This window comes from Lissotriton vulgaris, chromosome 5 (assembly GCF_964263255.1).
Source record: "Lissotriton vulgaris chromosome 5, aLisVul1.2, whole genome shotgun sequence".
Lineage (NCBI taxonomy): Eukaryota > Metazoa > Chordata > Amphibia > Caudata > Salamandridae > Lissotriton > Lissotriton vulgaris.
In genome coordinates, this window is record NC_141693.1 from 113,233,361 (window position 1) to 113,255,818 (window position 22,458).

A 22,458-nucleotide genomic window follows, 5' to 3' on the forward strand; every position below is an offset into this window, starting at 1 on the left:
TTTCATCGTGGAATTCTGTGATTACATGCACTAACTTTTAAAAAAAAAAAGAGGAATTCAGGCACTTTGACACTTTTTCTTGGAAATTTTGTTATTTTGGGATTTTCTTCTTGTGGTTTTGTGGCCGCAACTCACCCACGCAAATGGAAAAAGTAGCCTCGCCACCTACCTTTTTGCACTCTTCTGGTCCTCCTCCTATGCCCTGGAAGCAGTGGAAAGCCACGTTTGAGGCCTACATTGAAGCCATTGATGGCGATACCTTCACCTCCAAAAAGAAGAAGGCGTTATTAGTGTACAATTTGGGACCTGAAGGAAGGTCCATTCTTGAAACCTTACCCCTTGAAGAAGTGAGAATATCTGTTTCAGGGGATGACGGTGATGCACAAGTAATTGATGAGTATGCTTCTCTTATCAAAACTTTGGACAAAAGATTTAGTCCCAAACAAAACATTGTATTGGAGCGTCATAAGTTTTTGCAACGTGCGCAAATGCCCGGAGAGTCTATTGACGATTTCGTTGCAGCTTTGAGGATTTTGGCAGTTAATTGCAACTACAGGGAATTTAGGGATGAAATTATTAGGGATCAGCTAATTGAACGCACTTGTGACAGGAAGGTGCGTGAAAAACTTTTATCTTCTGGTGATCCTGACTTAGAAACTGTGTTGACCTTGGCCAAATCAGTTGAGCATTCCCAGTTTTGCATGAAGGAGATGAGTTTCCTGCGTCAACTCCTGCGTCGACTGCTGTGGTTTCAACTGAGTCTTCTGAAATCAATGCTGTCACCACTAAAGCGGCCATTAAGACTTCCGACCGGAGAACATCCAATACTAATTCTCCTCGTTTTTCTTCATATGTTGCCAACAAGCCCACCAGTACTATTTATTTATTTATTTTGCGATTTCTAGAGCGCCTGGTGACCCGTAGGCATCCCCGCGCTATTCAACCTGTAAAGATCCTGAGGGAGGAAGAGGGAGTGACTTATTTGGGGAACAGGAGGGTTTTAGGTTTCTTGCGGAACACCATGTAGGAGGGTTCCAGGCGTAGACTGAGAGGGAGTGAGTTCCACGCTGTGGAGGCTTTGACCGAGAAACGGCGACCGCCGGTGCGAGCCTTCCTGAATTTGGGCACCGTAGCAAGATGTTCGGCGTCGGAGAGAAGGGGTCTTGAGGCTTTATATGGGGTAACCATATTTTTAAGCGCGGCAGGGCCAGCTCCATTGATGAGCTTGTGGGTGGTGCAAAGGGCCTTGAACTCTACTCTCTGGCGGACAGGGAGCCAGTGTAGGGCTTTGAGGGCAGGCTTAGCCGACACTCTAGGGGGGAGGTTCATAATGAGCCTGGCCGCCGCATTCTGGGTGCGTTGGAGTTTGGCCAGGGTGTACTCCGGGGCCCCCAGATAGATGGCATTGCTATAATCGAGCCGGGCCAGGACAAGACCCTGGACAAGTAATTTCCTGGATGGGAGGGGAAGAAGAGGCAGGATCTTGCGTACGGACCGCAGAAGACCGAAGCAGGTGCCTGCTGTCTTGGCTGCCTGTGTTTTCAAGGTAAGGTCAGGTTCCAACCAAACTCCTAGAGTTTTGATTTCATTTCTAGGAGAGGGGATTTCGCCGAAGGTGTTGGGCCAAGATGTAGATGGAAAGGTCGTCCATTTATTGCCCAGGAGCATGATCTCGGTCTTTGCGCCATTCAGCTTCAAGGCCGAGTCACACATCCAGGTATGAATGTCCTGGAGGCAGTGCAGCAAGCTGTCAGGATGGTTATCCAGGTGGGACAGGGATACGACAAGTTGGGTGTCGTCAGCTTAGTTAATTATTTTTATACCGTAGGGGGCCACTACGTCTTCCAGGGCAGCCATATAGACATTAAACAGGGTGGGGCTGAGCGACGACCCCTGGGGAACTCCATTCTTCAGTGGAAGAGGATCTGACCGGGAGTTGCCGTCCCACACCTGAAAGGATCGATGGGAGAGAAAGGATTCGATCCACGCTCGCGCCGTACCCACAATTCCTGCCTTGGCCAGGCGGTGTAGTAGGACACGGTGATCCACCGTGTCAAAGGCGGCGCTAAGATCCAGGAGGATCACTGCCACTGATCCCCCTGAGTCTAGGAAACACCTTGCCTCCTCGATGACAGAGAGGAGTGCAGTGTCCGTGCCATGGCCGGGTCGAAACCCAGTTTGAGATTGGCGCAAGATGTTGTTTGTCTCGAGAAATTGGGATAGTTGCGAGTTGACTAGTTTTTCAGCCATCTTACTGATACAAGGGAGCAGTGAGATCGGTCTGTAATTGGGCATGTCGTTCGGGTTGAGTTGGGGCTTTTTCAGCAAAGCCTTCACGACTGCGTTCTTCCAGTTGGGGGGTACCGTTCCACTAGCGAGGGAGGAGTTGATAAGGTCCCTGATGGTAGGGGCTATGGTGGAGGATACCTTTTTTAGGAATCTGGCCGGGGCTGGGTCAAGGGGGGAACCGCTTTTCATTTTCTCTAGCGTGGACGTCACCTCAGAGAGGGAAACTGATCTAAAAGTCTCCAGCTGTGGGCTATTGTTTTCGTCCACTGTGGCCAGGGTGGGAGGGGGGCTGACAGTAGGAAGGGAGTCCAGTATCCGCAGGATTTTAGACTCGAAATAATTGGCCAGATCCTTGCTTCTGTCTGGGGGGGGGGGGGGGAGTGAGGGGGGGGTGCTGTTGGGGTGTTAAGTAGTTCTTTAACTATCTGATAGGATTCTTTAGCTGAGTTGGTCGCGGTTTGTATTCTGTTGTCGTAGAACGTTGATTTAGCTAATTTCAAGGCTGTTTTGTATTGTCTTACAGCGTTGTGATATATGTCCTTGTTGCTGTGGAGCCAAGGCTCATCTTGTTATCGATGTGGGAGTAGATCTCATTTGGGAAACTTCAAATTTTGCTTTGCTGCTAATCAATCTTGCTTCAAATGTGGGAAAAAAGGTCATCTAGCACGTATGTGCAAGGCCACAGGCGTACAAAAGGGGTCTTCACACATGGTGAAGAGTATTGATGAACAGCAGTATGCTGTTGATGATGATGATGAGTATCATGAGTTGTTGATGTTGTCTGCTTCTCCCATGGATGCGGATGGTGTTGTTGAAATAGCCTCTATGGATGGGTCTCGTAGGAGGAATTCCCCGACTTGTTCTATTAATGTGAATGGTGTTTGTATCAAATTTCTGGCGGACTCAGGTTCTCCTTTCTCCATAGTCAACGTTAAAGATTTAGACATTCTTGGGAGAGTTCTTTTGTCTCAGTCCTTCATTAAAATGTTTGCGTATGGGGGCAAAAGAGTGGAGGTGTTATGAAAGTTTAGAGGTGAGCTTGAGTACAAAGGTGATTTCACGTCTTCTATTATTTATGTTGTCAAAGATGGTACAAATTTGCTGGGTTGGCATGAACAGGGTGAGCTTGGCATGATCCTTGATCCAAACCATGAGGACATGGTGTTGTCAAACGAGAGGCTAAGCAGTACTATGCCTCTTTGCCTGACTTTGAGTCTGTGCACTCTCTGAGTGTTTCGTGTGAGAGTGAATGGGCGCATGAGTTTCCGGAAGTTTTTTGTGACAAGTTGGGTAAACTCAAGGGTTTTCAGCACCAAATTGTTTTGAAAGAGGGGGTTAGAGCGGTTGCACACAAGGTTTGCAAAGTACCACTTAGTATGCGTAATGAATTGAAGAATGAACTGGAGAGATTGCGTCTTTTGGGAGTGATTGAACTCATAGAGGGGTCAGAATGGTTGTCTCCCATAGTTTTAGCGCGTAAGGCCGATAAGTCTCTTAGGATGTATGTAGACTTGCGCGACTTCAATGCTTGTATTTGGATTGATCGACAACCATTACCTAATATTAATGAAATGCTATCTACATTGGAAGGTGCCAGGTATTTTACCACCCTGGATATTTTTTCGGCATACCATCAGGTTGTGTTAAGCAAGGATTCAAGGCACCTTACGTCTTTTGTGACTCCTGAGGGTGCCTTCCGTTATTTGAGGATGCCATTCGGACTGGCGTCGGCTTCCGCAGTTTTTCAACGTCTTAAGGGCAATCTTTTTAAGGATACTGCGGGAGTCGTCTTTTTTCAGGATGACATTCTCATTTATGGGAAGTCTGTGGATGAGCATAATAGCAAAGTGAGAACGGTTTTGGAAATTCTAAGGAAGTTTGGTTTAACATTGAGGAAGGACAAATGCAAATTTCTTAGGGATGGTGTGGATTATTTGGGACATCACATCTCAGCTAAGGGGGTGGAACCCAAAATGAAATTGTTGGATCCCATTCAAAATGCACCAGAACCATTGAACAAGGATCAACTACGTTCCTTTTTGGGACTAGTTGAATATTATGCTAAGTTTGTTCGTAATTTTTCTGATAGGACTGTGTCTCTAAGGAATTTGTTGAAAAAGAATGTGAAGTATGATTGGTCACAGGAGTGTGCAGATGATTTTAAATTACTGAAGGATGCAATTGTGCAGGCACGTCCTCTCAAGCTTTTTAATATCAATGACCAATGTATTGTAATTACTGATGCCAGCAATGTGGGTCTTGGGGCAGTTCTCTTGCAGAGAGGTCTGATGGTAAGGAGGAAGTAATTGCTTTTGCTTCCAGAACCTTACGTGGAGCGGAAAGCACCTATTCTACCATTGAAAAGGAGGCGTTGGCCTTATGGTGGGGTGTGCAGCATTTCAGGAATTTTCTTTGGGGGAATCATATTATACTCAAGACTGATCATACGCCTCTTGTTGATCTCTTCACTACTAAAGGTGGTTGGAGGGCTTCTCCTCGCATTGCTAAGTGGCAATACAGGCTTAGTGAGTTTGATTATCATCTGGAATATGTGCCTGGGATCAGGAACAATGTGGCTGATTGTTTGTCCAGGTTGCCTCTTCCTCACAATGATTTGGAGCACAGTTGTGGGGATTTGGAAATGGTGTGTGCAGTTAGTCCTGTGTCAGAGGTTGGTATTACGCTATCCGAGGCCGATTGGAAGCTTGCTGTAACTGAGGATAAGGATTTGTGTTGTGTTATTGATTACTTAACTAAGGTTTGGCCCGATGACAAGTCTTTGCCTTCAGAGTTGGTACCTTTCAGGAGGGTGTGTGATGAATTGTCTTTAATTGATGGCGTTTTACGTAGAGGTGGTTTATTGGTGGTTCCGAAAGCTCTTTGCAAAAAGGTTTTGGATTTGGCTCACATGGGTCACCTGGGTATTCGTGCTATGAAAAGGAGGGTGCGTGAAGATTTCTGGTGGCCTGGGGTGGATAGGGCGATCGAACACTGTGTTCGTGACTGTGGTGTTTGTGTCCTTAGTGATAAGTCTCAGGTTACTTGTCCCTCTCCTGTGACTCCTGTGCAGGTGGAAGAGTTGCCTTGGCATAAGTTGGCGTTTGATGTGGCTGGCCCATTTTATAATCTTGGAACAACTCCAAAGTATGCGCTAGTTTTGATTGACTACATGTCAAAGTGGCTGGAAATTAGGTTTGTTGAGGGTATCAATTCTGCTACTGTTATTAATTTCTTTAAAGATGTTTTCTTGCGTGAGGGTTTTCCAGAAGAGCTGGTGTCTGATAATGGCACTCAGTTGGTGTCTGGCGAAATGCAGAGTTTTTTAAAGTCTCATGGCATCAAACACATTCTCACCTCTCTTTATCATCCTTCAAGCAATGGCTTGGTTGAGCGTTTGAACCGTGTGATTAAGGATCAATTGCAGTTGGCTAACATCAATGATCTGGATTGGAAGAAGGTCCTTTCCGACATGTTGTGGGCATTAAGGGTTACTCCTCATTCTAGCACGGGCATGTCACCCTTTACTTTACTCAGGGGTAGAGTAGCCGGTTCGGAACTGAACAAGGATTGGATGTTGAGGAAAGATGTTGATGTGGTCAAGCTGGGTAGGGTGGCTGATGTTAGAGGTTTTACTCAGGCCAATTACGCTCAGGGTAGTTTTAGATCATCTCCTGTGCGCTCGGGGGACTGGGTGAGAATCAGGAAACCTGTGCTTTTGCATAAGGGACTGGCTCAGTTTTCCCCTCCTGTTCGGGTTAAGGAAGTTAAGGACCATGTGGTAGTTCTGGAAAATGATAAGGTGTGGAACAAGTCTCGTGTTTCTGTTGTTCCTAAGCATAAAGTGGAGTATGTGAAGAGCAAATTTGGTTTGGGGTCTCGAGTCTTGCCCACCTCTGACTCAGGCTTACTTCCTGTTAATACCGTTCCTCGGGTTTTGCCCGCTTCTAGCCCTGGTTCTGCTTCTAATGATGTGTTCCTCAACGGTGTTCCACCAGGTGCAAAGTTGTTCCTGTGAAGTTTCGGGATTTTGTCACTTATTGAATGATTGCATTTTCATTCTTCTTTTTTTTCTTTTTTTTTAGGGATGGGGTGGGTTAGTTGTTATTTATTTTTTTATTTTCCTTTGTTCATTGTTTGTTTATTGAGGGAAGGGGGATGTGTTGGGATGTTATCTGCATGTTATTATGCTGTCTCTTTAATAGCCACAAGCTTTCTGCACGAGCGATGTTGAACTCGTGCCTCCTGTTGCCAATGTCACGATAGAATTCCCGGGACGGCAGTTGCTGCCGGGAGAGCTGGACACTGGACGTGATTAAAGGGAGATTAACTTCAAGACGGCGTATGTCTCTTCCTTTCAAGGACCTGTGTGCGGATAAGACCACTACTGCCATAAAGTGTGCTGTTGTTTCGCATGTAGCAGAAAGGGCTGACTGACTGATTGACTATCAGAAGGCTTTCATGAATGCCCCATTTAATATTAGGTGGAAACCAAAATTCTGTTTGCTCACTAAATTCAACTACTCCGTTGCTGAAGCTGTTCATGTGTTTACAATACTCACTTTTTAATGTATACGAATGTGAGCAGGTAGATTGAAGCCACAAAAAGCTTTGGTGGATGTTGAGACACTTATTATAGTTCAGTCATACAAAACAGACAGTCTGTCCTTAGAATCCCAAATTCGGATTGTCTCACATAGCTATTTCTCCTAACTTCTGCAACCCAGCTTTGTCTTTGCGTCACCTGCTCATATCGTCACTGTTGCTAACGCTTTCATCCAGTCTTGATTGACTTCATTATGGCGACAAAATATACTTGGGGTTCTTAGCTACTGCTATTGCCGGACTTCGCTTGAATCCAGAAAAGTATACCGCACCTATGCTCTCTCTGACCACTCAAGTATAACCCTGTGGTCCTCCACACCAGTCCTTATACTGGGCTTGTATGCAGAAAACAATACTTTTTAAATGCATGAGTCTATTGTAAAGAATTTTCAGTGGCACTGCACCATCCATTCAAGCTAGGACATTCTTATGCTACACTCCCAATGGCCCCCTAAGTTCATGCAGTAACCTTACATTTGGCATCCCAAAGTCATATAAAGTAAGGACTGGTGACAGATCCTTTGAGAGTCAAGGCCTCAATCTACAGGAAATGGTCCCACTGAACCTCAAGAAAAAATTCCATCCGATGAAATTCAGAAAGGTTTTGAAACTTATGTTTTCACAGGAATAAACTATGAACCAACTTTTGTTTTTTAACCTTAGTGGTTTTTCAGGTCTCGTGGCGTTAACCGCGCAAAAGCGCGGTCTCGCCAGAGACCTATTGTCACTGGCTTCGCTTTCCAGGAGACAAGACCTGGCCGCGCGCATCGTCAAGAGAGGGATCGGAGCGGGTGGCGCGCACAACCACGCGCTCCGATTCTGGCAGGCTAGTCACGCACACACCCACACAGAGACGTGCGCACACACACGCAGAGACATACACGCACGCACACACACACTAGCGCACATACACGCACGCAAACACACGAGCGCACACATACAGAGACACACACCACCACCCCCCGCTGCACAAACACACACCAGCGCACACAGACACCCCTCCTCCCCCACCGCCCCCCCTCCACTACAACTAATCCCCACTCACCTCATCAGCGCAACTCCGGACTTCAGCCGCCACCGCGGGGCTCTCCCTCAGGCATGGGAGCCCCGCGTCACCACTGCTCTTCTTCTGACTGCTCCTCTCCTGACCAGCCACTCCGCGGGCGCAAGCTTCCAGCAGGAAACGGAAGTCCCGCCCCACAATAGTTTTCGTCACGTGCACCACAGCACCAACGGTAAGCGGGCTTCGGGGGGCTTCAGTTTTTTTTGTGTTTATTTTCTTTGCTCTTGTTTAGGTAGCCTTTTAACCACTTAAAGGGACATTTCTGAGACAGTGAAACAAAGTAAACATGCAGCTGAGGCAGCAAAGTCTTTACATTGAGAAACTTCGCTGCATTTATCCAGCCAGGTTGTCCCCAGTAAAAAGAAGGAAGTACTGTAACAGCTGTGAGCCCGTGCGTGAGGAGCATCATCAGAGCTGTGTGAATAATAACAGCTGTGAGCACATGCCGGAGGTGCATCATCAGAGCTGTGTGAATAATAACTGCTGTGAGCCCGTGCCTAAGGTGCATAATCAGAGCTGTGTAAATAATAACTGTGTCAACCCTGTGCGTGAGGTGAATCATCAGAGCTGTGTGAATAACAACTGCATCAGCCCGTGCCTAAGGTGCATCATCAGAGCTATGTGAATAATAACTGCGTCAGCCCCGTGCATAAGGTGCATCATCAGAGCTGTGTGAATAATAACAACTGTGAGCCTGTGCCGGAGGTGCATCATCAGAGCTGTGTGAATAATAACAGCTGTGAGCCCGTGCCTAAGGTGCATCAGAGCTGTGTAAATAATAACTGCGTCAGCCCAGTGCGTGAGGTGCATCATCAGAGCTGTGTGAATAATAACAGCTGTGAGCCTGTGCCTAAGGTGCATCATCAGAGCTGTGTGAATGATAACTGCGTCAGCCCCGTGTGTGAGGTGCATCATCAGAGCTGTGTGAATAATAACAGCTGTGAGCCCATGCCTGAGGTGTACCATCAGAGCTGTGTAAATAATAACTGTGTCAGCCCCGTGCGTGAGGTGCATCATCAGAGCTGTGTGAATAACAACAGCTGTGAGCCAGTGCCTAAGGTGCATCATCAGAGCTGTGTGAATAATAACTGCGTCAGCCCCGTGCGTGAGGTGCATCATCCACATTGCTCAGGTCACCCAAATTCCTGCACTCTCTACCACACTGCTTTCAAGAACAGCATACTCTTGCACACACTCTCACTGCTCACCAATTCAAAGTTTGCTAAAAAATTTATGCAACGCATTGTCATACACAATGCCAATAACTCAAACTTTAATGCTGCGAGACCTATTGCATTGTAAATGCTTGTTGTTTGTTTTACCATAGTGTCAATGAGAGGCCCATATCTGTTTTGAAACCACATTTCAACTAGGCAAATAATTATTTACTAGTCCCAGGGATTATCACATTACACTAGAGTGCCTGCTGATGAAGCAAAAGCTTTGAAGAAGCCCAGTTAAGGCAAGATTGTGGAGTGTGTGGGAGGAGCAGCTGAAGATCGATTGTGTGGAATTAGTACTTGAAGAAGGGTTGCATGTGGTAGAAGCTTTGATATCTCTGTAAGTAGGCTCAATAACTTATTTAGCTAAAGCATGAATTCCAGACTGTTAAAGGGCATATAATGGTGTGGATGAGATAGATGCATGGGGAGGCAGGTATTAAGTGTGGGTGTTATTTGGGGCTTGTGGTACAGACAGCAGAAACTTACTAAAGAAATCAGTGTACTTGGGCAGAGGGCGGAGCCAAACTTGTGCTTCTTGGCGTTGCTACAGGGAAGAGCTTTTGGGTAGGTCATGGGTTGGAGAGCTATTATGGTGTAAATGGCAATTAGGAAAGAGTGGGAGCAGCAGATAAGAATAGAGTATATGATGGTGTCAAATGGCAGCGTTAGCAGTGACATAGTAATGTCTGGAAACTGCAAGCAGGCAACAAGTATGAGGCATCCTGAAGTAGCTCTCCACAAACTTTCATTCTCACCATTAATTCTTGGGACGACGTGTGACTATTTTTATATGTGGGCAACCCACTGTCTAAACCTATGGAACTATCTTAATATGCCCTCTTTTTAAAACATACGGATTTTTTTTTTTTTTTATGAGGCCAGTTATTCATAGTTGCATTACGCATACATCATTCTTTCCACTGCTACTAAAATCCATAGGGTGGCCTGCAAGAGGCACAGATTAGGAAATTGTCAATTCAAAAATACAAAAATCACTTACTTAAATAAAAAAAATAAAAACTTTGTGTGGTTCTGATAATTCGGCATATTAAAGGTTTGTGGGCTGTAGATATCTGCAACGTTTTCAACAAAATAACCTACAAAATGCTCCATAACCTATTATTAATGTCTATTGGACAGGGCTATATAACACAAGACATTTCTTGGGTTCCATTATTTTAATAGGAGAAAAAAGTAGGTATATGTAACTTACTCCGGCAAAGGTGTTAGAGCCTTGGCCAGTGATTTGTACTTCTTGAGAGTCCATGCGTATTCGAAGAACGTTTATATTCAGACACTTTTAACTCTGGATAGAGAAAAATAACACACCATTACTGTCTCTTCTCAATCCTTCCCCGCATTTTATGTACATATTAATAAAAAATGCTCCAACCTTTTCGTTTGTTCGTCCAACTCGTTATCCCTCACCTATGGGGGCTATCTATCTCCATATGATCCCTGCCAGTCCTCAGCTTTTGTATTACAAACTAGTGCATTCTGGGTGTTGCGTTCTCTTATTTAGTTTTCACTGAACTAATTAGCCTAAAAAACCTGATATCCGGTGTTGGTAGGTGAAAAGCCAAAGAATGAAAACAGTGTTCTGCATGACATAGAGGGTTAGGCCACCCTATCCAATTCCTGTAGCCCTTCCACCCTCATTCCATTGACATCATCTTCCAATCACCCTGGCACTTCTAACTTATTTTCCTCAGCCCTCCCTGCTCAACTCTCACTCCTGATCGCCCATCTCCTCAAGCTTCTCTTTCCTTAATCACCACTCCTCACTTCTTGAGTAAAGGAGGATTTAAAATTTGCTAACATTCGTGCCAAGAATTTTCAATTCTATTAAGGACAGGAGGCGAGGATTATGCTTTTCTCAATTTCTTTACTAGACACAGCAGCCAATGAAAACACAGTAAAGAAATCAAAAAACTACACTACCCATAAACACTGGGTAACCATAGAGTATGTAGAAGGTATATAAAGAGTCATAGAGGTTCCAACTTCCTCTTTCTTTGTCCAGAACCAGAAATAAGAACAACAGAAGTCCCAAAATCCATTAGGAACGTCCCACGGAGAAGTCATCATCGAGAGGAAGGGACGAAGGAACCTCCCAAAGACACAGGAACAGAAGTAGACCCACGAAGAGTAGAAACTCGCAGCACATCTCATTTAAGGTCGGAGCCTGGAGGAAATAAAATAGAGCCATAAAGGCCATTCCCAAAAGGAAGGAATACAAAATGCAAAATAGGGCGGGAAAAGTCATATAGTAATGAACATTACAGTATAGCAAAATGCAGATATCAATACAATATATAGACTGTAAATAAGGGTGGGATAATCCTCGCCTCCTGTCCTTAATAGAATTGAAAATTCTTGGCACAAATGTTAGCAAATTTTAAATTCTATGTCAGGACGGAGGCTCCGATTATGCTTGTTCAAAGCTTATCCACCACAACAGAAGCAACATCAACAATAGGTTTAAAATAAAACGTTTTGAAAACAGATTCCGAAGACCAATCAGCGGCCCTCATGATATCCTGGAGGCCAACCCCCAAGGAAAAAGCCTTTGAAGCCATAGCTCCCCGAGCAAAATGGGCCCCAAAGACAGAAACGTCAATGCCCGCTTCTAACATGAGCCAGCGTACCCAACGTGCCAAGGTAGCGGGAGAGACAGGCTTAAAAGGCTTTTGCAAAGCTATAAGCAGTTGACCATGCAAATCATGTCGAAAAGGTGCAGTACTCATCTCATAATCCTTAATGCACTGTACCACACACAGCTTGGGATTGTGTGGAAAAGAAGGATAAGACACAGAAGATGTGTTACTCTTAGTACGGCGAGAAATGGAAAATGAAACACCCTCCGGTGAAAAAGTGTGACCGGCAAGGTCCAGAGCACGTATATTTGACACTCGCTTGCATGACAAGAGGCATAACAACATCGTCAATTTGGCGGACAATTGTTTTCGAGAAAGTAATGAATTAACAGGCCAGGAATTCAAGAAACTTAAAACCACAGAGACATCCTATAATGTAACATACTTAGGGCAAGGAGGTTTTACCATCCGGATGCCTCTGAGTAATTTGGAAACCAAAGGATGTTCCCCAATAGGCTTACTATCCACTGGAATGTGACCAGCCGAAATGGCAGAACGAAAGTTATTTACCGTTCTGTATGCCAAACCAGAAGAAGCAAGAGAAGCGAGAAAATTAACGGTAGAGAGGTAAAAGAAGGAACGAAACATGACGGAAGTGCAATTCTTATCCTGGAACATTAATGGTCTGCGAGTGAAGGGGAGGAGGCATAGAATCTTGCAATATTCCAGAGACTCCCCAGCGCAGGTCATAGTGTTACAGGAGACACACCTACTCAAAGAGGAAGTTGAAACAATCATGAAAACGCAGAGGTGGGTGGATAAATTCATTTGCACAAATCAGACCGCTAACATTCGTGGGATACTCATTATGTTTAAAAAATCAGCAAAGGCACAGATTCTCGCTTATGAGGAGGACCTTAGTGGGAGGTGGCTGATGTGTAAAATGATCATTCAGCGATAGTCTTCTCCCCGACAGTCACTCAACAGAAAAAATATTCGTCATGGTCATTTGATCGAACAATCTTGTTAGATCAAGCGGAGACCAACCTGCTGTCAGAAGAGGTGTCTAAATTCCTAGAAATCAATTTGGACTCAGCGGGAATCAGCACTGTATGGGAAACCCTTAAAGCCTTTTAAAGAGGGTATATTACGAATCGAGCTTCATACAGAGGAAAGGCCTATAGAGAGAAAATCAGGATTTTAGAACGAGAACTGGATAACTTGGATAGGAGGTGCGGTACCTCAGGGGGAACCTATGTCGAGCAAAAAGAGTGGACTAAGGTGAAGTTAGAGATGGATAAAGTATTACAGGAAAGAGTGGAGAGGAGGTGGGCGGCAAGTAAGATCTCAAATTTTGAATACGGAGAGGCAGCTGGTAAGGTCTTAGCTTGGAAGATTAAAACAGATAAAACTAAAAAGTTTATAAGGGGAATTCGAAAGGAGGGGGACCCTACTGTAAGGACTACCAAGACTGAGATTGGTAGCGCCTTTCAGGAGTGCTTTCAAAATATTTACACCGAGGACATTGAAGATGACCCCCTGGCAAGAATCTCATGGCTAGGCAGGATCCAACTGCCCACCCTTACGGGCGATCAGGCAGAATGCCTTGACAGGGATATATCAGAGGTTGAAGTAAGTAAGGCGATAGGTCAACTGAAGCAAGGGAAGGCGGCAGGGCCAGATGGCCTTCCAGGGGAATTATATCAGGTTTTGTGTCCGGTACTAGTAACAACATTGACTGCGTTATTCAATGACATTTTTATAAATGAGTTAGTTCCTCCTCACTCGTGGAGTGAAGCAACCATAGTTCTTATACCGAAACCGGGTAAGGATCCAACTGATTTCGGGTCCTATCGGTCGATCTCGCTACTAAATAACGATTATAAGATCTTCGCCGCAGTGTTATCAGCACGGCAAGTGAGATCGGCTCGATAATTCATGAAGATCAAAAGGGCTTTATTAGAGAGCGCCGGTTGGTAGACCTAACCCGGGACTTGGTTGCGGCGATAGATATCGCCACAACGTTTTCCTTACCCTTGGCTACATTAACCCCAGACGCCACTAAGGCCTTCGATAGGGTCAATTGGCCCTACCTGGCCGCGGTATTAAGGAAGTTTCAGCTAGGTGAGAACTTCTGTCGAACCATCCAGCTCCTGTACAGAGCCCCCACCGCCAAGCTTTTAGTCAATGATACACTTACAGAGCCATTTAAAATTTCACGGGGAACCAGGCAGGGTTGTCCCCTTTCCCCACTCCTGTTTAACCTATATCTAGAGCCTTTTGCGCAGACACAGAGAGGAACATAATATTACCCCCTTTGAGTTTAGCGGATGGGTGAAGTGTCTGGGTATGTATGCGGATGACATCCTTATCTATACGTCAGACCCCGTTCAGGCCTTCCCGACAGTTATCAGGAGAGCAGAAGAATTCGGGCAGATTTCGGGGTATGAGATAAATGCGGGGAAAACGGAAATAATGGTGTGGAATATCAACAACACACAACTGGATATAACCTCCTCAATGCGCTATTTGGGAATTAAGACCACCCAGGAGGTTGGGAATATAGCACAGGTCAATCTGGGTTTCCCGAGAATGTCGGGCGCTTTTAAAAGCATGGACCTTTCTCCCTTTGACTATCTATGGGAGAGTGAGTCTAATAAAAATGTCAATTTTACCTAAGCTCACATTCATTTTTAACAGCATCCCTCTAGGCTTTGAGCCAAAGCAAATCATGAAATGTCAACAGGAGATCAACTCATTTATTTGGAAGTACAAGTCCACCAGGATAGCTTGGAAGAAACTGAGGAGGAGGAGGGAAAAGGGCGGGCTCTCTCTTCCAGACATACAATATTACGCTTGGGCCTTTCAGTTGTCATTCTCCAGAATGCTACTGAAAACCCCAACATATTCATCAGCAGGGAGAATGTTTAAGGCCATGTTAACTGGAACGGGCTTGCCAATGGACGGTTTTTTATTTAAATTCGGAGAACAGAAGTTCTTCAAAAAGGTGAGGCTGAAGGTCTTGCAGTCACTGGCCAGAGCATGGACAAGGATTAAGAGGACTGCAGGGCTGGCCTACTATTCAAATCTGGCTCCAATCTGGGGGTCTCCGGGGCTCCCCCAGTGCTTGGGTGACAACCTCTTGATACCCCTAAGAGAGGGGGGGATATTGAGATGGGGCGACTTGATGGCAGGCGGGGTACTAATACAGTGGGATAAATTGCATGAAAGGGTCGGCCCAAGATTATCAAGGTTTAAATACATACAACTTGTAAGCTGGTCTAGAGAGCTCCTTCAAAAGAATGCCCTAGTGGGGAGGTGTAGTGTGCTAGAACAACAGCTTGTGGAGAGACCTCCGGGGGGCAAAGAGGTGGCACTCTGGTATTGGGCAATCTTGGAGGAGGTGGATCGAGACTTTGACCTCCCGGATGAACTGTGGGCTGAGGACATGGATCTTCGAGGGGAAGAATGGTGGAGAAGATCATTCGCTCTTCTTTATAAAACTGTTAAGCCTGCTTGGTTGAGGCGGAATCAATTGTTCACGGTCCATCGAGCCTATTGGTCACCACAAAGGCTTGTAAAGTTTCAATTTGGTAAATGCTGTAATAAGTGTAGTCTCCAGGGCGCATCAGATGTCCACATGTTTATGGATTGTCCCCCAATCAAGGCTTTTTGGGCAGAAGTCCTGCTTACATTGGGCTCGATACTCAAAGTAACCTGCACACTAACACTGGTAATCTCTGGGATGGATGATAACGTTACTGACTTAGCAAGGCCGCTGTTCTTTTATGCAATTTTACTCGCGCGGCGACAGATATGTAAATTTTGGGTCGATTCCAAGACGCCAACACATGCCAGTTGGTTGTCATCCCTAGTTGAAACATCAAAAGTCGATCTGGCCAGACCTTGTAGCAGTAATAACCTCACCTTTTAGAACCTCTTGATTTCTTGGAGTTAGTGGTCAGTGTCCAACACCGGGTTTTTTTTTTTTCCCCCGGGTCCTATGATTACGCCTCCAAACTCCAGCCTCCATTGTCGCGGTTTCGTTAGATATGAGCATGCCTGGCAGTAGCTTCTACCTTGACGGAGTCTGGGATGGGTTTGGCAGGTCGCCATTTGCCATTAATGCCTCAGTAAACCCAGATCTAGTCTCCCGCCAGGCTTGTGTACAAGGTTATGGTGGTGGTGTGTGCGCTCCATCCCTGGTCGCACGAATATGTGGTAGGCTATATAGTTTCTGGTTATGAGATACAGGCAAATGAGGACAAAAAAAAAGAAATAAAATAAAAAAGAAAATTAAGAACTAAGGTGACATCTGCCGAAGAGGGATCCACTGACCTTTGAGTACACCAATCACACCACCGTTTCCAAGCTGACGCATAACGTTTGTGGGTGTTGGGGGCCCAAGCTTCACCGATAAATCGGGCAGCGTCTGAAGAAAGGCCTGCGATTTGCCAGGGTCCCCCGAAATCCGCCACGCAACAAGACGGAGATGACCTGACAGAATGAGAGGGTGGGGCTGCAGAAGAGGGTCCAGCAACAGGTTCCACCTGTGGAGCAAAGGAGCGGCGGAGAGCAACTCATCTCCAGAAGAACTGGTAACCACGCCTGAGCCCTCCAAAGAGGAGCGATGAGAATCAGATCCGAGAGGAAACGCCTTGTGCGGGCCTGAACCCTGGGAATCATCATGAAGGGAGGAAACACATAGCACAGGAGAGGAGGCCAAGACTGGAGAAAGGCATCCGTGGCTAAGGCCTCCGGATCCGGTCACCAACCGAAACACCCGAGGGTGGAGACGCCAGTCGCTCTAATCCCGGAGGTGATGAGAGTTCCAAACCGCAATAAGATTGTCGCGACCTGGAAGGTATTCAGCAATAATCGTGATCTGGCGCTGCAAGCATAGATGCCAAAAATCCTTGGCGATCTCCGAGAGGAGTTTGGATTCCGTGCCCCCAAGCTTGTTGGCATACCTCACCGCTGAGATGTTGTCCATGAGGAGGAGAATGCAACAGTTCGTCCACTGAGGGGAAAGACAGCGGATCGCAAAAGAGCCCGCAAGAAGCTCTAGACAATTGATGTGGAGGGATAATTCCTCCTGGGACCAACGGCCCCCTGTCGTCAGAGAACCGCACCGAGCTCCCCATCCCCAAAGACTCGCATCGGACTCGATAACAATGTCTGGAGTCTTCCCGAACAGCGCACGACCGTTCCAAGACTCCATGTGGTCCAGCCACCATAACATCTCCCAACGAGCGTCCTGTGAAAGGGGAACGAGATCCGAGTAACGAAGGCCCTTCTGAAGATGCCTGATCATGAGGCGCTGAAGAGCTCGATAATGTAAGGGACCCGGAAATATGGCTTGGATTGAAGAGGACAACAGACCCACTATCCGAGCCACGGTCCGTAAAGATACCACTTGTTTGGACAGGACCATGCGTAATTCTCGTTTGATCGCTCTGATTTTCTGACCTGGAAGAAGAAGCTGACAGGCTAGCGTATTGATGCGGAACCCGAGAAAGTCCATCTTCTGCGAGGGTTGAAAGTCTGACTTCAGTGGATTGACAAGAAACCCCAGAGACTGTAAGAGTTCTATGGACCATTGTAAATGAAGTCGCAGAAGAAAAGGGCAATGTGCCATCAAAAGAATGTCGTCTAGATAGACAATCAAACGGACTCCCCGAGCCCGCAACGATTCCATCACTGGTCTCATGAGCTTTGTAAAGCACCATGGAGCGGAAGACCGACCGAAGGGGAGTACAGTGTACTCGAACCATTTCCTCAACCACTGAAACTGAAGGAAGCGATGGTGGGGAGCATAGATCGGTACAGACAGATAGGCATCTTTCAGGTCCAAACGGACCATCCAGTCCCCTTCTTGAAGAAGGTCTCGAAGAAGATGGATACCCTCCATCTCGAAATGACGGTATACAATGCCGCCGTTGAAATCTTTGAGGTTGAGGACCAAACGGGAACCTCCCCCTTTTTTCTCCACTAGAAAAATGTTGCTGACGAAGCCGTCGGGATGACGGGAAGAAGGAATGATGGCTCCATTCGCCAGAAGAGATTCGACTTCTTCGGAGATGAAGTCCTGATCTTGTTGGAAAAAAACAAGGGGTAAAGGAAGGCGGTGTTGGAGAGGACGTTCGTAGAACTCTAGTTTGAAACCTTGCACCGTCTCCAACACCCAAACATCACTGGAGATTTGCTGGCAATTGTGGAGTAAACATTTCAGTCTGCCCCCCAAAACAACCTCGGATGCCAGAATCAAGCTCACCTGAGTTGGAGGAATCTTGACGTCCTCCCTGGGCACCTACATAGCCGCCTTTGCCGTAGTTGTTTCTGCCTTTTTCGTGAAGGGTAGAATCTAGCCTTTCCAGAGCTATAGTTGTCCTGGGCTCCTCCTCTCTGGGACTGACCTCCTCGTTGAGAAGGTTGGTTACCTCCCCGGCCGGACGAACGTCCCCTTCGTCCGGCCCGTCCGAAAACTGGACGGAAGGCACGACGCAGGTTTGACTGCGCCTTGTCAAGGCCACTGAACGTCGCCACAAAATTAGTTCTTTCAGAAAGGGAGGACCAAAGAGATATCCTTGAGCTAAGGGACCAGATTCGGAAGAGGCAAGATCCGTTAATTTAGGGTCCAATTTCATCAGAATGGAGCGACGGCGCTCACAGGACAGGGCACAATTAGCATTACCTATAATGCAGATGGCCCTCTGAGACCATCCTGCTAACTCATCGGGATCAATCAGTGAGTTAGAATTTTTTGCAGAGTACGCCAAGTATAAAATCTTGGTCAAAGGACCCAAGAGATCAAGTAATTTGTCCTGGCAGGACCTCCACAATCTATCCAGACCGTTGTTCGGGTCTTTGGCATATTTGCGCATGTAAGTTACCATAGAAGGATCAACTTCGGGAGTCTCCGCTAACTTGTCCGCCAGGTCTGGTCGGGGACACTCGGAGCGCAACCTGGCGCGAACATCTTTTTCAAAGGGACGACGAATATGTGACTGTACATATTCAGTAACTTCTGGTGAGGGAAGCCAAGCTGATGAATTTGGATGAATAATGTCATCCGGATCAAAGGTTAAGACCTGCGGGATTGAAGGGGCATCGACGGAATGCTCTTTGCGAGCTTTCTTTTTGGGAGGCGGAACCACAGGATCTGAAGAAGAGTCAGTAGAAGAAGAGTCCTCAGTCACGGTGGAAACTTGGTGTGTCTGAAAAGACGAGGCAGATCTTTTAGAAGTCTTGGAAGTGGATAAATTCTTTGCCAATTTAACAAAATCCGCATTATGGGGATTTTTAGGTGACTTCTTGGAACGACCTGAAGAAGATAGCCAACCTTGCTGAGTTGCATATTCAGCCAAATGTCTTTTAAGAGGGGCTATAGCCTGGTACAATGCTTGGTCCATGCATTTAGCACCCTCAGAGCCTGCGGGCTCCTCCTCAGCGTAATAGAATGCCTCTTCATCCTCATAATATTCTGCCATTTCGACCTTCAAAAAAGGTAATATGCCCAAGACGAGAAGTTAAATATTGACACCCAAAGGGCACTTCAGGGGGAGTGTTAACCCCAAAGCAAGCCAAAGAACAGGCACTAACCTGTCAAAATAGAGTTAAATGTGGAGGGAGGGCTTGCTGACACACTCTAGGCAAAGCCTCTGCAATAATTTTACAACCCTAGGTCTTCGAAATACACTAGGGCGTGAGGGGCCTAACGACAGGCAAATGGGGAAAGGCTGACAAGCCAATTCACGTATCTCAAAGGAGAAACTCAAGCGCTCTACCGTCCTGTCAAAATTCCTCACAGGAACGAAGAGCGCAGTACCACCGCCGACCGCGAAGCGAAACAGCCGGTGTACTGCACATGTGCCGAGTAAGCCTGCCGAAAATGGGAGACGCACGAGAAGGACGCGCGTTTCTCAGCCCCACTCCCGCTCCAACAAAATAATAATTACAAGCGCAGATAGCTAGCCTGCAACGGAGGGTGAACACACGCCCCCGAACAAAGCGGCGTTAAGAATATACGACCGGTAAGCAGCAGCGCGAAACATGCAACCGGAGAGTTACAAATTAGCATATAACAATAGCGCAAGCTGCAATAAACAAAGCGCAAGCAGAATAACAAAGCACGCTCAATTATAACAAAGCAAAATGCACAATAATGCAATGGTAAGGAAAAAACACTTAACTGGCTGCGGAGCAGCAAAGAAAGAGGAAGTTGGAACCTCTATGACTCTTTATATACCTTCGACATACTCTATTGTTACCCAGTGTTTATGGGTAGTGTAGTTTTTTGATTTCTTTACTGTGTTTTCATTGGCTGCTGTGTCTAGTAAAGAAATTGAGAAAAGCATAATCGGAGCCTCCGTCCTGACATAGAATTCCCCTGTACACCCCCTCGGTTTCCACCAACTCCTGTGATTAACAACCGAGTCAACTATCTGCAGTAGTTAGCAGTTGCTTTACGGATACACATCCCGTTTACCTCGCAATTTAGATTTTCAACCAGTTATTTTTTAACCAGCTATGCATGCTGGGATTTTTGAGCCCATCACAAAATTAAAAGTCAACAAAATACCCAGACAAAACTAGGCTGGTCACCTTTCTGTTGCTTATACATATATTTAGGCGTTAAACTGGTACCATTAAAGTTAATCCTATGCCCAAACCGTGTTAACAAGTGGAAAAATTACAAAATCATGAAATAATACTATTGTATTTTAATTGCATTTATATAGCGCTTACTACCCCTGACGAGGCCTTGACTAGCACAAAATGTGCAACATTATGCCGCATAATTTACAATTTCTTGCTGCATAAATTAATCTTGCCGCATAATTTGGACTTCCCTGCCGCATAATTCCAATGACCCTGCTTATACGTTGCATAGACTGCTCTGCAACAGGCACACTAACCAAACTGTTGGAGTCAACCTGTGACCAGAGATTACAAACAGCTGTTTGTTTCTAGCAACTTCACTAACCACCTGCCCTATTTCACAAGTATTATTCCTTAATTTGGGGGATAAACAATGTGTCTACGCTTTGCTCGGCCATTCTTAAAAACTCTATCCACGCATAACTCGACCCCAGGACTACGGCATTTTTCTGCTTCACTGCTACGCTCCCACCCCCTCCCACAGGTTTTATGCTTTTTATGTTTATTCCATTTCCAGCCATTTTAGCCACGAGTGCACCCGCCCAAATTTATTTTGAATACGCAATTAAACCCTAGCCTTGCCAATCATTTACAGTTCCTTGAGCCCTCCGGAAAACACCTTACAAGTTATGCGCAGGAGAAAATGGATTCCGATCAACCAAGAGGATCGTAAACAATGTTATAACGCGCTATAGGCGACACAAAACACGAGTTCAACAGCTGGAGACTTGCCTGCGGGTGACGGAGAAAATATATGTTTAAAGAAGAGACACAATACTTCCGAGACGAGGAGAGACAGCGAGCCGACAACAAAACTCTGCCGCATCTTCTCCTCTTACAACGCTGCTTCACTTGTAAGAGGCCGGTAGGAGGCGCAGCCTTCAACGGCAAGAGGGCGCGTCCCTACGGCGGCCATGACTTCACGGTCGCCGGAGCCACAAACTTCACGTTAATCTACTTGGGAAATAAACCCCTTCTTCAAAATCTTCAAAAGTGTCACAAGAAAATAGAAACGCTGGCATTTCTTGGTAGAGGTGTTAATTTCTTTCATCTTTTTTTTTTACCAACGACTCTGTGTTATATTCTTATTATTCATTTGTGGATTCATTTATTCTGATGGTAAAACATATATTTTTACTGTTCCTCCCGTATACATATTCGACCTTGCGTATCAGTTTTTGATATGGCTTGCAAAGCACAGGGAGGGCTAGGTTTCCAAGATGGCCAGGAAGAGTACACACAGTTGAGTTTGGACTGTTCTACGCTACTAACTTTTGGGAGTAATAAGATGCTGCGCAGCCCCCTGGACCCAGCGCTGTTATTAGGTAGGGGTTGGGGGTCAGAGTCGGGGACTGAAAACAGATGGGACCTGCAGATTCCGTTAACTTTAGAGAACAACTTTGGCTCTCAGGGAAAATTAGCAGCCCTTATAGACACAACGTGGTCCTGGAATTTTACCAACAGTACAGTGCATTCTGGGCATTATACTTTTGCTTTTAACATTGGTGGAAAATTCCAATCAAAAAAGATGTTCATTAAAAAGCTAGTACTGACTAAAGTCGTCGTACATGCATAAGGCCACGAGGTAGCAGCTTTAAAAATTCACACTTGTCAACCCTGGACTGGAGCAGCACATCATGCATGTGGACCTGTCAAACTTTGCAGCAATGCACTGATTTGGTGGGTGTCGCCCTCTTTTCACTGATATTTACCCTGCCAAATAAAATGCGTTTGCTGGCCTTAATGGTGTTTCTGTATTCCATCATTTATATAGCCCTCCCTACCTACGGTGACCAGAATTTTAAAGCTAAAAACCAGGACATTTTACAAAAATAGAAGGAGTACAATTTTACTTCAAACGAGTGCACAGAATGACAGCCCTCCTCAGCAGAGAATTACAGAACAGGCAGTTAGAACATACATTAAAATGTATTTTTAACACCCAGTAGATTGCCTGTAAGTTAAATTGCTTTCTTGAAACAACTAACAAAACAAGCACTGGCGTTGCCAATAGGTCTCGCAG

The 22,458-nt window shown here is 45.8% G+C and overlaps 1 protein-coding gene across 1 annotated transcript in view; it reads right to left on the reverse strand.

Annotated features, from left to right (window-relative positions):
• The window catches only part of LOC147710327 (uncharacterized), a 104,323-nt gene extending 83,055 nt beyond the window's left edge, over positions 1–21,268 (reverse strand). Inside the window, exons 1-2 of the mRNA XM_086919981.1 lie at positions 21,168–21,268; positions 10,391–10,483 (exon numbers count right to left, since the gene is read on the reverse strand). Coding sequence (XP_086776107.1) covers positions 10,391–10,444 — 54 coding nt within the window. The 5' untranslated portion in view covers positions 10,445–10,483; positions 21,168–21,268. The remainder of the gene's footprint in view (positions 1–10,390; positions 10,484–21,167) is intronic.
• Positions 21,269–22,458: the final 1,190 nt, after the last annotated feature.